We start from the raw sequence: 16418 nt of genomic DNA, 5'->3' as shown, positions 1-16418 counted from the left end.
GTGTATAGAATATAATATTTTTCACACATGCACACACACACACACACACTATATATATATGCTGTTTTGTATTACACATCCATATGTGCAAGTGCATGCACACGGGTGTGTGTGAAAATATTATTTTATATACACACACACACACTAAATATAATATTTTCACACACACACCCGTGTGCATGCACTTGCACATATGGATGTGTAATACAAAACAGCAGTTCTATTTTATTTTTTGACTATCCCTAGGCCTCCAAAGGTTGTTTTAATAATGACAGTTATACGTTTTAATCCTTTAAGAAATTGTATTTACTGTTAATTGAATGAGGATCTATGGATAATCTGGCATTATTCACATGTGGTCCCTTTTGAAATAATGCCCCAGATGAAGATATTGGAAAATTGGTTCAGATAACACTCTGATCTAGATCAGTGACAACCTATTTAGAATTCAAACGGATTTTCAGCCAGGGAACTACTTTCATATTAATAAAGAAACCACTTTGTGGAGAGAAATCATTAAGGCTAAGAATTGCAAATATAAAAAATGATAGGCTTCCAAGTGGATTTTGAGAAAAATCTATGGTAGTTAGGTGTCTAAATCAATAAGATTTAGGCACCTAACTCCCCAAGGTTTCTTTGAAAATTCACATAATTTTGCCAAAATCTCCAGCTTGTGAAGTGACAGCTAATTAACAAATCTGAATAAAATCTTGGCAAGCTTTACACTGTGACAACTTTAGGGAAGCTGCCAAATCTTTCACCCTGAAAACTTCCACAAAGTAGCAAATGGTTTCTGTACAGCCCTGGGCCCCACTCTTGCAAAGGCACTGATCACGTGCATAGGGTTACATGCTGCTGTGCCCTAAAAGGGTCTTGGTGAGGAGCACAGAACTTCTCCTTACCCCAGCATACTTGGCTAATTACAAAATGTAACCTGGGAAAATTAAAATGAAATAGCCAGAAATGTAAACTTAGAAAGAAATCTGAGTTTCTTAGTTTTTGTTCTTGTGCAGCTATTCTCTACAAGGTCAGAACTTGGCTTTTTAGCATGAGGAATCTTGTTCATTATTCTGTGCTTGAAAGCAATCCTCCTCCTGCTCCTTTGGGTTTTCCAGCTGTGCGGAACTATATTCTTCTGTACTGGCACTTAATTTGCAGAGTTCAGATGGTTCGTTACAATGATGATGGGTCAGAGCACTTTGATGTGTCTGTAGAGGACCCCCCTTCCATGTGCATCTCTTCCCCTTTTCACAGGGAAGATGTGGAGTGCCCCTCCTTTGATCAGTGTAGCTATCTCTTAACTCAACTTTTGGATATGTCTACTCTGCACTGTGATTGCAGCATGCATAGACATACCTGAGCTAGCTTTAATCTAGTTCGTGTGAGTACCAATAGCATAGAAGCCACCACAACATGGGCTTTAGCTTGTGCTAGCTGCCCCACGTAAGTACCCATGATCCCAGATGGGTTCCTACAGCCTGCACTGAAGTCTGTGCTGCCCTGGCTTCACTGCTTTTGGTACTTATGCTAGTTAGATTAAAACTAGCTCAGGTATGTCTGTGTGTGCCACAATCACAGCCTCTGGTTGCAGTGTAGACATATGATGTATAGAGGGAGCTCTGCAGAGTTCAAGGGGTGGTGCAGCAGAGGAGGTGCTGGTCTCCATGGCACCATCCCATGCAGAAATCTTGGTGGGAGGATGTACAGTTCAGGACATATCCAAACCGATTTGACACTGTCCGAGCAGTATAGATAATCAGGCGTCTCTTTTACCATTGGTTTAAAAGTAATAGGTATAAGGAGTGTGGTCTAGTGATGACAGCCTCAGGTGAAACGTGATATTATACATGTAAAGTATTATTTTGAAGGACGGTATTGTGGCTTCAGTGTTTGTGGAATTGCTCGGTGCTGCCTTGTCTACTAACCATAAGATGTTATTTCAATGGACGCTTCTGAAGACTTCTGTTTATATGAGCATGGAAGGGTATAACTTCTTTAAAATATCCCAACTGATCTCATTGCTGATCTTTCTTTTGCAGACATTGATGAGTGTGCAGAAGAGACAGCCAGGTGTGCTCATCGTTGTGTGAACACCCTAGGGTCCTTCACCTGTGTTTGTAATCCTGGCTTTGAGCTGGGGGCTGATGGAAAGCAGTGTTACCGTAAGTGAAAGTTTCACAGCAACGCATTTCAGGTGATCTTACCTGGATAATGCAGTACTTCAGTTTTAATGCAATCAGATTAGAACTCCTGGCAATAAAAAAGGATGCAAAAATTCAAGCTGAATATTCTTGCCTTCATCAGAAACACTGCTGCCATTTTGCAAATTTAGATATTCTTGAGCATGTATTTCAACCATTACTCCACTGCACACAGCCTCCTTGTTTTCAAAGGGCAAAAAGTTTACCTTCAAAAGGTAATAAATTATATGGTGGGTCTGATTCTGGAGTTACCCAAAGGCACATATGCATTTTACTGATGTTAAATGGAATTTATTCATTCTCACCCTCCTTTTTCTCATGCCCTGTACTTGATGCAAAGGGAAAACCCACATGGGAGCCTGACATGCTTGTCATCTCTTCGGATTTAGTCAGGACTCTCCTGACATTTAGAAAAGTGTATTGAGTAAAAAAGCAAGATCTATGACGATGAAAATAATCAAGGAACTAAGACTACCAAGGCTATTAAATTCCCAGTTGTCCTTCCTCAATCAGTGTTTAAATGCTTCACAGCTGGCTCTCTTAAACATCGTCTACTCAACAAACTAGTAACTTGCTCCCTGTGATGATAAGTGATCCTCAGGCTAACCTAAGGGGTAGATTTTAGATTAATAAAGGAGATGGGCTGGAAAAGTTTGTGTTTTTTATGGGTCTGCTCTCAGGAATGCTGTTGTAGACAAAAGCATGACTTGTTTTAGTGAAGAGGTAGGCAGTAACTGTTCAATCTAATGATGCTGGGCAGAGATTTTCAGCAGAATTTCCCACATACATTGCGCACTAGAGGTTAATACAATGTTTGGGGGTGGGGTTGTTCTATGCAATGTTTTAATGAGGGGGGAAAAGCAATTTCAAATCATACAAATAAAACTAAATACACAATTATTATCAAAACTGAAAAACTATTTGCGATACAAATGAGGAACAATGCGTATCACCATAGCAAAAAGAGATGCTACTGATACACAGAAAATTATATCTTATGTGAGCAGTATAAGGGGTCTAGACCACTCAGGTTCACCCTGGTTTTATGCAAAGATTTTTCTTATTAACTGACAAATCTTTGTGGAGCAGAAATCATTAAGGCTAAGAATTGCAAATATAAAAAATGATAGGCTTCCAAGTGGATTTTGAGAAAAATCTATGGTAGTTAGGTGCCTAAATCAATAAGATTTAGGCACCTAACTCCCCTTGTATACAACATTAAGAAAACAAATTAAAACAAAAATATTCTGAATCTGTTTTAGGTATTTATGTGGCCAGCATTACCATATTATCTTGAGCACCTCAGTCTTTAATGTATTTATCCTCACAACACCCATGTGAGACCAGGCAGTGCGATTAATCCCCATTTTACAGATGGAGAACTGAGGCACAGAGAGACTAAAGGCCCAAACCTTCAAAGGTATTTAGGTGCTTCACACCCATTGAAATGATGTGTCCAAGGTGACACAGTAATTGGAGCAAGGAATGGAATCCAGGTCTCCTGAGTCCCAGGGAACCCTTCCCCAGCCCCCAACCATCGTTCCTCTCTCTGAATAAATGGTCATACTTCTTACTATGAATCAGATATGGCCTTCTCTCTCTCCCCTCCCACCTGCACCAGCCAGTATTGCAGTCCCTGATCTCCTGAGCATAGGGACTGCTCAGGTAGTAGTGCAAGAAGGGACAAAGTGTAGGCACCATCACGCACCCACATATAAACACCAACCAGCTGACGTGGCTGGCCACAGAGGCAAGTATAAGCTGCACCTTTGTACAAGCTCTAACAGCAAGCACACACTCTCTCTACATGCTGAAATGCTCTAGCAGGCATGGCAGCTCCTTAAGACACAGTGCTTTCCAGTGCTCCTGCTGGGGTGTTGCAACTTGGATCACCCTCAAAATGGGGCCATGCTTAAAAGATGCAATCTGGCTGTATACTTAGAGTGGTGGATTATGATTCACCTTCATTCTACAGGTCTGCAAATGAAGGACATAGGTGGGCATGAGGATGTAAGGAGCTTCCCCTCCCATATGAGCCCTTCTACAGGGCCTGGGCAAAACTTTGTTGGGGAGCATAGTCCGTGTCCATGTTCTCTCGTGTTATGCAGCCACAAGGTGCCTGCAAAAAAACCGAGAAAGAGGCTGAGTGATGCCTGGGTCATGGCAGGGTGAAGGCATTCAGGCAGTGTAGCTGGAGTCTGTGTAGTCTTGGAGCCCCCAGGACAAATCCTGGAGAAATAAGTCTGAATTCCTTCTAAAAACTCCAGCTGCTGTGCACCTCCTTCCAAATGTCTCTAATGTACCAAAGAGTGCCAGGACAGCATGTTTCACGCATTCCTGGTTAGGCGAACGTTTGGGGCTACATTCCTGAGCTATGGTATTCTACATGAATATGAACATGAAAATACCTGTTGGAATAGTTTGAAAACTTATTCTCCCCCTGCCTGCTTTTGCTGGCTGTACCCTAAGAGCACCCTGTTTGAAATGAACAAAGCAAAACCCCGCCTTGGTGAGCCCTCTGTCTAATTCTCATGCTTCCTAGAATGCTCCCAATCTCTTCTTCTAGTGTGCAAGCTCACTGCCCTTGTTCAAAGTCTATGTAAAGTGCACCCGGGGATATGTATTTTGTGTACACTGGTGCAATAAACACTTTTCTGTAACCGTGGGCCAGCACCAAGTTATTCAGCACAAAGGTGAATATGATACAATGATTCAATGGAACATTGTTCAGTAGCCCCCAACATGCTCTTCTAACCTTTGCGTGGGTGAGTTTATATTTTCTTCTGCAGTGTTTAGCTTCCCAGCAATCAGTTTATGGACATATTGTATTCTCTAATTACTCTCCTTTTGTGCTTACTTATTAATATTCTTTTGATCATTTCCCTGGAAGGCATCGAAATGGAAATTGTCAATAGCTGCGAAAGCAACAATGGTGGTTGTTCTCATCACTGCGAGCACTCGACTGGTGGGCCTCACTGTTCTTGCAACCAGGGATATCTCCTTGATTTGGATGGGAAAACGTGCATAGGTAATACATGGTAAATGCGGCATCTCTTTCAAAGAGGGGAGAAGGTACACGTGGTCCATCAGAACAGAAAGGGAGATGGATGTGTAAGGGGAAGCCTAGAATAAAGCTCTCACTTTTGGAGGTGTCTGGTTTTTCCCCTTCCTCTTGTCCTTCCTTTTGGTATTTCAGTAAACTGGAGCTTGTCTAAACTTCCCATTCAATATTTCGACTTGGCCTATTGAGGGTTTGATGGGATTATTACTTAATGCTTCTACCTGCATTGAAAAATGACACCTCCATGAAATTGTTGTCAAGATGACCAAATTGTTCACAGCCCAAATTTATTTCCTGTCTCCTCAGGGATTAAAATTCCTTTTTCTAAGGTTTTCCATATTCCAAGCAACCAGGAGATGATCACCTCTAGTTGTGCACATTGGACTAATTTTCAAAAGTGATATGAGCCCACTTGGAGTCCACTTTGCAGTAGAGAAGTTCTTCAGCTCCTATCATGCTCATCCATTGTCAAGATTACACCTACTACTATGTGAGAAATTTCCCATGGGACGTGAAAGCAGGGAAATATTAGATGAGTAGGAAGAAAAATGTGGAGATCTGTGAAAGAGGCTGATAATGGAGAATTTTTAAAACAAGAAGGTCAATTCTGGACTGGATCCTGAAATGAACTGGGAGCCAGCTGGGTTAACAATGGGATTATGTAGCCTTGTTTTTTTGTGTGTATAAGAAGACAGGCAGCAGCATTCTACACATGCTGGAGCCTAGAGACGGGCTAAATGAGTACTCATAAAGAAGAAAGTTATCATGGTCAAGGTCAAGGTGAGGTGAGAGCATAGATGAAGCTTGCAGCAGAGCTGAGGAAGTGAAAAGGTGTTCTGACAGCAAAAATCTTTTTCATTGGCTGCAAGCTGCACTTTTCAAAATACACAATGAGCTTTTAATAGAACTAGGAGACAAGATATCATCTGAAATATTGCTGGGCAGCTTTGCTTGTGACATTTGCAGGAAAAGGAATACTCTTTGTTCAAATAATCTGCTTTAATCAATTTTGTGCTGACCTCTAGCCTCCATTGATTGATTACATTTTCTTTCTCCACTGTCTGGTGTGTACATTTCCTAATAATGGTGGTGCCCATTCCAAGGTTAATTGAGACACTGACCTTTCGCATCTGTGGCTGCTCATCTAGTTAATGGTCAAAAGCATTTTGCAAACTCAGCGTTGACAGGCTACCTCTTGAATCCCCACTTAATAGCTCAAAACACTGAAAGGGCTGAGATCAGCTGAGAGCCTGCAGTTAAATGATAGCAGCTTGATTCTTGTTTCCGTTAATCGGGACAACAGTTTTTGACCACATAAATTTCCCTGCTTATACAAGACACAATGAGATGGTGGCAAGTTGAGTATCAAAAAGTAAAATTGCTTATAAATATGTATCTTCTTCTCTGAGGGCTTGTCTAAACTTACGCGCTGGTTCTGCGGCAGGCAATCGAACTTCTGGGTTCGATTTATCGCGTCTTGTCTGGACGCGATAAATCGAACTCAGAAGTGCTCCCCGTCGACTCCGGTAATCCTGCTCGCCGCGAGGAGTACGCGGAGTCGACGGGGGAGCCTGCCTGCCGGGTCTGGACCGCGGTAAGTTCGAACTAAGGTACGTCAACTTCAGCTACGTTATTCACGTAGCTCAAGTTGCGTACCTTAGTTCGATTTGGGGGTTTAGTGTAGACCAAGCCTGAGAATGCTTTGTTGAACCAAAGGTTTCTGTTCACTGCTGTCTATTTTATGTCATAACAGGCCTGAGGATTGAAAATATTCATATGAAAAATTATCAGCTGGAGATTAATAGTGAAGAGATGCTAGTTATATGCTAGGGTGATTGAGTTGCTGTTGTTTTATTGGTATTTTGGTAACACATAGGAGCCCCCCCCATGGATCAGAATGCCAGTCCTGGACCAGTTCTAGATGCTGTACAAATATAGAATAAGCCCCTGTGACAAAATGTAGGCAACACCTGTTCTTAATATGTGGCAGTGTTCTTGTAGACAGCCCTGTCTGAAGGTTTAAAAAAAATTGAGATGGGGGAGGTGATAAATAAGACACAGAAAAACTGGCCACTGATGTACATTCTCTTTTCTATCTAAATTACAAAACCGTGAGGGCTAAAATGACCGAGAGTGCATTAATAACAGTTTTTTAAAGTAGATTCATTTCACGAGTCAGATGAGCAGGTTGTCTGTTCAGCACAATCTGTGTTTGAATTGCCACCAGGAAGCCTAACTGAACCCCCCCCCCCCTTTCTTCCATCAGACTTGGATGAATGTGAGTCCAGCGAGGCCTGCTGTTCCCAGTTCTGCATCAACTACATTGGAGGCTACGAGTGCAGCTGCAAGGCAGGGTTCCAGCTTAACACCGATGGCTGCGTATGTGATGGTAAACGGCTTAACACTGTTGGCTAAGGCTGACTCAGAGCACAAAAGGAAAAAAAGATTTCAAGCGTTTCGTAGCAATTTCCCTACTAAGAGAGCGTGGCAACAAATACTGCTTTGTTGATAGGATTTTAGCACTGTTTCCATTTTATAACAGTGGGGTGCAGTAGTGACTCAGGGTTGCATACAGATAGGCCCCTAAGCAGGAGCACAAGAGATGAGTCAACATAGAAGGAGCCTTTTCCCCTTCCCCCATGCACATGATACATGAACATGTCATAAAAGATGATTGCCTTAGTAATCTTACATGAAGGGTGAAGCCCAATATTTGGAGGTTTGGCTAAACCCTAGAAGTTGGGATACATGTCCAGAATTCTTGGACCTACATAGCGGTGCTGTATTTCTGGTGCTTCTAGCTGAGCCATAAATATGGCAAGAATAGCCTCTTCCCTCATGCACTTATGGTGAGAACTGGGGAGCACAAAGAATGGGAAAACAATTAAACAACGTTTTCCAGATCTCCAGAATGAGTTTTAAATTTTGGACAAAGATTCAGGTAGGCTCTTGCTTTATCCAAACCTGTCACTAGTTACCATTAATATTTGTTTTCCAGATGTGGATGAGTGTCTTGGTGACAATGCCAGCTGTGACCAAATCTGCGTTAATTCCCTGGGGTCATATGAGTGCATGTGTAGAGAAGGCTACAGACTTAATCTCAATAGACATTCCTGCATCTGTAAGTTATTGTAAAGCTTGAAGACAATTAAACACTTCTCACCAATTTAGAACGTGACTTTAGAGTCAAGATTTCTAAAAGAGACTAGAGATTTTGGGTGCCCAACTTGAGACACCTTAAAGGTAGCGAAGCCAAGCCATATGAAGCATGTAGGTCCCATGTGAGCCCTCAAAATAGTGGCTTGGCCATCAGATTAATGGAAGATGTGTGGCTAAATTTACTGCACTGCTCTCAAAATCTCAACCTATTTTATTTTGACAAATTAATATTGCTCTTATTTCAATTATATTAAGAAGATAGGCATCACATAAAAAAATACAGAGATTCAAATTCTGCTCTGTTAAACCAGTGAAAATCCAGAATATCCCCACTGAAGTCAATGGAGTGACTCTGGATTTCTACCAGTGTAACTAGGACAGAGTTTGGTCCAATGACTGCTCATTTAATAATCTAGTTTAATCATTGACTAAACTATGGGAGGGAGCTTGATATTTATATCCAACTGAAAAAAAAACAGCTAATTGTATATTCTTGTAGTGCTGAATTTTCAGCTTTTCATCTGTTTTAGAGCAAGGCCCAGAACAAAAATCTGTAAATTGAGCAGCAGATCTAAATTCAAACTTGTAATGTTTACAACGTGATCGAAATACTCCCAGATTTGGGGGAGGGAAGGGGCAGGCAGCAAGGGGATGGGGCATGTAATTCCAGGTTTGAACTTCAGCATGCTCAAATTTGGCCCAATATAGGGTATATCTACAGTGCAATCAGAGTGGGGACTGCAGCATGTGTAATCAGACAGGGCCGGCTCCGGGCACCAGCGAAGAAAGCAGGCGCCTGGGGCGGCCAATAGAAAGGGGCGGCAGACGGTCCGTTGTTGGAACGGCACGTCCGGGGCGGCGGCGGCAGCACTTCAGAGGCAGCTCAATTGGTCCACTTCAGTCTTCTGCGGCAATTCGGTGGCGGGTCCTTCACTCCCTGTCTTCCTCTTCGGCAGCACTTTGGCGGTAACCCAATCTTTTTTTTTTTTTCCTCCGCCGCTTGGGGCGGCAAAAAAGCTGGAGCCGGCCCTGAGTCAGACCCAAGCTAGCTTTAATCTAGTTAGCTCAAGTAAGAATAGCAGTGAAGCCACAGCAGCACAGGCAGCAGAATGATCTGTACAAGCCCTCCCAGAGCCCTGCATATGTCTTTAAGGGGCAAGCTTGTGCTGCTGCCCGTGCTTCTCCAGCTTTACGGCTATTGTTAGTCAAACTAACTAGATCAAAGCTAGTTTGGGTATGTCTAACGTACTGCAGTCACACTTTGATTGCAATGTAGACATACCCATAGAGATACTGTTGGTTTGAGCTGCAGACTTATCCAACCCCAGATTCAGAGTTTAGATCTAGGGTTTTAGATGAGGCTCAGTTGTTCTTTCCTCTCTTTTTTTCTGCTAATATGTACTCCATTAATATGAATAATAAAACAGATCAAGTGTGACTATTTTATGTACGGTACATTTTAAATAATATCGGTCTGACTCGAAAAATCTAACGCACAAAAAGCGTAAAAGGAAGACTGAACTCCGGAGTGGTAAGATGAAGCTCTGAAGCTGGCTCTGTGTTCTTAGCACTAGAGGATGATGAACTGGAGGAGGAGGAAGAAGAGAAACTGGAGATCGCTAGGATTCCAGGTCTTCGGTTCAGAAGACCTCCTCAGCTGCTTCATTATGCTGCTGCACTTGGCGCCTTCTATGAGGATGAGGACAAAGATGTACGAGGAGAACTCACTCTCATGCGTAAAGTTGGTAAGTAAATTAAAAGATTGTAGTTTTTTAGGAGTGAAAACATATGGTGGTCATAGCCAGCAGCTTTGTGAAGGATGGAGATTCTCTAGGGTGGGAAAGAGATCTTGAGGGGAGAATGAACAGAGCCAGAAAGACTGGAGCTGACATGAGGTCAGACAACAAGACAGAGGGCCAAATTCTGGGGCGAAGAGGGTTGCCTTCAGAGGATGTTGCAAGGAAGTGTGCTAGCCAAAGACAGGTTCCCTGAATCATTCTGAAGGCTGAGGGTGGCTTCAGTCAGAATGGCTATGGGGGAAACACGATTGCCAATAGCCCTGACTGCTACCTCAGAAGGGGGCAATATTCTCCGCAGTGCCGGTGCTGCTGGACTCCAGCCTCACAGAAAATCTAGATCTGGGGTCGGCAACGTTTGGCACGCGGCTCGCCCAGGGTAAGCACCCTGGCGGGCCGGGCCAGTTTTATTTACCTGCTGACGCGGCAGGTTCGGCCGATCGCGGCCCCCACTGGCCGCGGTTCGCCGTCCCGGGCCAATGAGGGCAGCGAGAAGCCGCGGCTAGCACATCGCTCGCCCGCGCTGCTTCTCGCCGCCCCCATTGGCCCGGGACGGCGAACCGCAGCCAGTGGGGGCCGCGACTGGCCGAACCTGCCGCGTCAGCAGGTAAATAAAACTGGCCCGGCCCGCCAGGGTGCTTACCCTGTCGAGCCGCGTGCCGAACGTTGCCGACCCCTGATCTAGATAAAGAAATGTAACGGCTGAATATTTTGTGCAGTGTATGTGGGAAGGAATGATGGTATTGATCTGGTCATAAACCTGAATAGTCAGTGTGTGTGTAACCATAGAAACGTACACATGCCATGCCATGTATTTGCCTGAACAAGTGTGTATCCAACCTGGAAGTTACCTGAGACTCAACATCCATGTTGTTCCAGCCAAGTAAGAAGGCTTGGTCATTATAATATAGACTCAAAAGCACTATGCTTTCTTTTTGGTGGATGCATTACTTGCTCATAGTGAGAGGACAATTTTTTTTTTTTGGTATGGTATCATTTTTGTAATTGCAATGTCTAATTACACTTCAGAGGGACTTTGTTCCACAGCCAAAATTCAGGGGCTAGTCCTGGCTTTAATCAAACAATTAAGTTTTATTTATAAAAAAAAAAGATGAAACTTCCAAAAATGATGTGATGTTTAACTTGCATTTAAACAGAAAGCAGATACACTAGAAGAAAGAGTAAAGCAGCAGCCAGTCATCCATAGCAAGTTATTGTGAGACTGACAAGCAATATAGCCACATGAAAAATTAACAGCATAGGCACCAAGTCTAATATTGATTGCCCAGTGTTGGTGTTTTTTTCCACTATTGAACCTATGTCTTTTTAGGGGGTTGTAACTTGGTATCTGAGCTGCTGCACTTTTCCCAAGGCTGATGTAGGGTGCCAAGATTGGCTGCTCTGATACCTTAAAGGTGGCAGTGATAGAAGAAAGAAAATATCTTTTAACGTTTACAATTTTTTAAAATTCTCAAATATAAAATTATTTTTTCCTAGTTTTAAAAGTCTTTTTGTGCTGTGCTCTATATTTTAACAAAACAGCCTGTCAAAAAATGTCCTGTTGCAAGCTGTTAGACTGTACGATAGGTCTAGTGGCTTTTACTAAATTTTTAAAGTAAACATGGTAACCTTTTCAATGGCACTTTGCATACGGATATTTAGGTCTGATTTTTCAAAATTGTTCTCAGAGGCAGCTCCTGAATTCTGAACATTTTTGAAAATCTGACCACCTACTCAAGTTCCTCAATGGAAGCTGTTGGGTATTGATTGGCTTAGAAAATCTGGCCTTACATATAAAATAACAGATGAAAAACAAGCAACACTGACTTAATATTAGCTGAAGGATCCTGTCAACTTCATTTTAAACACTCATCGAAATCCCCTTCCAAAAAAGACTCTTGTCATATCCCTCAAACCTCCTGAGAGGACAGGCTGATTAAATGGATATGCTAGTAATATAAAGCAGATATTTCAACCAGGGGCAAGTTTTTTACCCTCAGCCTATGATAAACACTATGTAGAAGGCAAGCTTGTACTTGCAAGTGTGTGTGGATTTGAAGGGGGTGTGTATGTGTGTGACAGAGAGAGAGAGTTAGAAAAACAAATACATTTTCATGTAAATAAAATGCTTACTTATAATCACAAACAAAAAGGAGATGATAAACTTTCCTAGAATAATTTAAACTTTGCTCTTGGAATATAATTGTGAGTATATTGATAATATATAGGACAGCTTCCAGCTGCTGTAATGTGAAAAGAGGGGTTTGGAGAGGTGGCAAAAGATATCCTCTCTCAAGAAATCCTGTTGAAAAGAGGTGGTAGTTGATGTGAGCCGATCCTCCTAAAAACAAAAACATTTGCTCTTCAGAAGTATTTTCTTAAGACCTCTCTGGCAGGGATTTACAGTATCATGAGGGATGAGCAGCAGGGAGCCCAACTTTCCTTTGTTAAGCTACAGAATTTTAAGAGGGGAACTTCAGGACCTCATCCAGCATCTCCGGGGCTTACATCATATCCTGAAGAACAACAGATTTGGACACTGGTTGGGCAGTGGTGGAGCTGATTTCCAGTGTTGAGAGCCCTTCACCAAGAATGCCCTGCCAGCAAAAGCCCATCATGTTTAAACTTGAGGACTCTTCTTGTCAAGACAAAACACGTTGACATTTGGGAAGATCCATCAACAACACCAATGCTGCTTTCTTTAGATTGACAGTGCTCCATGGATTTCCTTCTTTCCACTATGTATTTGGAATGATAGTGAACAAGTTAAAGCTTATTAGTCGAACGAGCATGTTCCTGTGCTCACTGAGCCTTCTGTGCTTTTCCATTTCAGTTTGCCTGGATAACACCTTTGGCAATGATTGTAGCCTGAGCTGTGATGACTGTATAAATGGAGGCAAATGTAACAGTGAAAACAGTGGCTGCATCTGTTCACCTGGGTGGACTGGACTTATATGTAATGAAAGTAAGTACTGTATGTTCGGACAACATCCTACAGTTAGTGGGTCCTTGCCCTATAGCACTGGCCTGTCAAATCCATAAGAAGCAGAAAAAAGTCTGCTCTTTGCTTTTGAGCTGAAAAGCTGTTTACGGAATAGAACTGCCTCACTGAAAGATCGCATTTGCAACATTTAATTACAGGTGAGGCAGATACAGCAGCATCTTAACCTGATAGGCCCCCATGTCCTATGTGGCACATTAAGCCTAAAATATAAAAGAGGGACTCTGAATTATGCATCAGGAAACTTAGAATTATGAAGTATTGCCACACCCAATCCAGTAAAGTGCAATCAGTACAATATCCCTTGTTTGTCTTCGAGTAATTGCATATGTCCATTACAGCAAGCGTTGTGCACTTGGTGCATCAGTACCAGAGAGTTTTCCTTAGCGGTGCCCATAGGTACCCACAGGCCTGCACCCTGGTGCTCCTCATGCTCCAAGATCAGGGTATAAAGGGCAGAACCCCCATGCCCAACCTTCAGATTCTTCTTACAATCCATGGTCTGTGGTTAAAGCACTCTGCCTGTTGTTCCTCTGGGAATGTGCAGTTAGTATTTTTTGCTTGTTAGTGGTACTCATTATTGTGTCCTCAAGCCCTTCTTTCTTTCTTTCTTTCTTTCTTTCTTTCTTTCTTAGCGCTCTAACTAGCTGGCTCAGGGGTGAAAAATCACCTGCCTGAGCGCAGCAAGTCTGAGCGCTTTAAAGTGCTAGTGTGGATAGGCACCGAGCGCTGGGAGCTAATCCCCTTGTGGAGGTGGATTACCAGAAGTGCTGGGAGAGCTCTCTCTCAGCACTCGTGCACGACCACACTCGCACTTGAAAGCGCTGCCACGGGAGCGTTCCCGCAACAGCGCTTTGAAGTTTCCAGTGTAGCCATGCCCTTAGTCAAGACACTCTTGGAAGAGACATAAGTGCTCAGAGCCCTCTGAGGCTCCCAAGCCAAACAAGGGGATGGCTTCCACATAGTCAAGGTCCTTGGTTCAGGATTCTTTGACCTCACAGGCTTGCCACTCAGGTACCGAAGGGAGAGACCTTCCTGGTACCATTCCCTACTGGCTCGATCAGGGCAGAGCCATTGATTCTGGTTCTCAAGCCAGATATGTTGAGGCTGCCTGCTTCCTCAGAGTAGGTGCTGGAGCCATCACCCATGACCATAACTGGGAAAAGACTTATCTCAGTACCAACCAGCCCAGAGGCCTACACAGCTGAGGAATATCTCCTGTACTGAACCAGCTCCATCAATGGCCCTACTGGGTTCCATGGGGGATGCCTATGAGTCTAGATCATTATCTTTGCTATATTACACAAACTGGTCCCTGAGAAGTGAAGCCCCTTTGCCTGGTACTAGCAATCGTCTGGAAGTCTGTATTCATGTCCTACGCAGAACAAATGAGAGGGCAACCCGTAACAGCCCAACAGCTGTCCAAGTGGATCACTAATTGTATCGTCATGTTTTACAGTGCCAAGGGTGTTACCCCTCTGGAAAAGTTGTCTGCACATTCAGCTCACTGAACATCCATGGCATTTGTGAGTAATGTCCCAGTTGTGGGCATTTGCAGAATGGCAACGTGGTCCACAGTCTACACCTTTGCTAGATATTACGCAATTATTAAACAAGGGAATGCTAATGTAGGAAAAGCAGTTCTGCAGTTCCTCTTCTGATAAAACTCCTAGCACCGCTTCCATTGAAACTGCTTGAGAGTCACTTAGTGTAATGGACATATGCAATCACTCAAAGAAGAGAGAATGGTTAATCGCCTTTCATAACTCTTGTTCACCAAGATATGTTGCATACGTCCATTATGTGACTCACCCTCCTTCCACAACACATCAGAGCCTTTAATCTAAGAGTCCAGTACAAAGGATCTGAAGGGTGAGCAGGGTGCATTTGCCCTTTATACCCTCAGCTCAGAGCACTAGGACACAGACGGGGCTGCCCAGCATGGCCACCCCTACCTTTTTTTCTAGGGCTAGCAGAAACTCTCCAGCACCAGTGCACAAGACATGCACACCCCTGGTGTAATGAATATATACAACAAATCTTGAAGAACAACATATATGAAAGGTGAGTAACCATTCTTTATGTGTTTGTTTTTATATCAAGTCCCATTCATTTTATACACTGTCCCCAAAATACTAATGTGCTGCAGTGGGTCTATGCTGTAGTCCATTCCTCTCTTGACTCTTTTTCAAAGATCTCTTTTGGCAGAGAGTACTGCTGTTTGGGTTGATGCAGAAAGTAAATATGGTTTGTCCAGTTGTCCCTTTATGGTAGCCCAGACAAGCTATCCCAGTCTTTTATTGTGTTGGTGGACTTGTGACTATTTTTATGAATTTTCTTGTTTATTTACCATACTATATGGGAGTTGTTTTTAGTAGCAGAATTTTTAATGCTCAGAATTCTCTAACTGAATCTGGTTGATAAGCTAGTGCCCTTTATATGGAAGTGATGTTACAAGAGATTCTCTTTTTTTTCTTGTCTCTGCCTCCTGGTAAAAGAACTTTCATGCTCTGTCAGGGTAGGTACATAGGGATGAGGAGAAACCAAATGGATAGGTAGAATGCTCATTTCTTAATGTACCCTACATATTTTCTTTATCTATGTAAAGCCAGTCAGAGCTTGTGCTTTCATCAATGGAGTTTTCACATTGTGGTGGTTCTTATGGACCCATAATGGTGTCATGGGGAAAGAAAAGGTGACAGAAAGTTACTGGAAGAGAGAAAATTTTGCAATCCTAATGACAGTGGGGCGGGTTCCTAGGATTGATCAACTGCGAGTTTGATTAGCATGGACTGGGGCACCATGATGGAATGAGAGCAAAAAAGATTAAACTGTGATAGTTTCTAGTTTTGCTATGCATCATAGCTAGAGTTCATAAGCCACTGTGGTGTCTTTTGGCTCTCAAATTGGGATGTTTTACCTATATTCATAATGTAATAAAGTTGCTCGGGCATAAACTGTAAACTGTGTGAGGCAGGACCCATGCTCTCTACTGCCCTTTACAAATAATATACTTACAAAGGATTTTCATGTATTTAATCCAATGGAATTTTTTTCTATCTTTAAAAAGAATACAGAATTGTGGAACTGGGTTATTGGCCAAATCCTCATCCCACTGAAGGCAATGTTGGTAATGATAATTTGCCCTGTATGGATCAATGGAAAATACAGGATTTGGCCCTCTATGAATATCAATTTTT

General features: G+C 42.7%; 1 protein-coding gene across 7 annotated transcripts in view; it reads left to right on the top strand.

Moving 5' to 3' along the window:
• LOC101953726 (multiple epidermal growth factor-like domains protein 6) overlaps positions 1-16418 on the top strand; it is a 276313-nt gene that overhangs the window by 199767 nt on the left and 60128 nt on the right. For all 7 annotated transcript variants that reach the window (XM_008164980.4, XM_008164979.4, XM_065557816.1 and 4 more), the window contains 6 exons: positions 2040-2162; positions 5092-5229; positions 7529-7651; positions 8261-8383; positions 9990-10166; positions 13051-13182. In XM_008164980.4, coding sequence (XP_008163202.2) covers positions 2040-2162; positions 5092-5229; positions 7529-7651; positions 8261-8383; positions 9990-10166; positions 13051-13182 — 816 coding nt within the window. The remainder of the gene's footprint in view (positions 1-2039; positions 2163-5091; positions 5230-7528; positions 7652-8260; positions 8384-9989; positions 10167-13050; positions 13183-16418) is intronic.

The sequence above is a fragment of the Chrysemys picta genome, chromosome 9 (genome assembly GCF_011386835.1).
Source record: "Chrysemys picta bellii isolate R12L10 chromosome 9, ASM1138683v2, whole genome shotgun sequence".
Taxonomy (NCBI): Eukaryota; Metazoa; Chordata; order Testudines; family Emydidae; genus Chrysemys; species Chrysemys picta.
The sequence above is the reverse complement of the archived record's forward strand: the minus strand, read 5'-3'. Positions and strand labels throughout refer to the sequence as shown.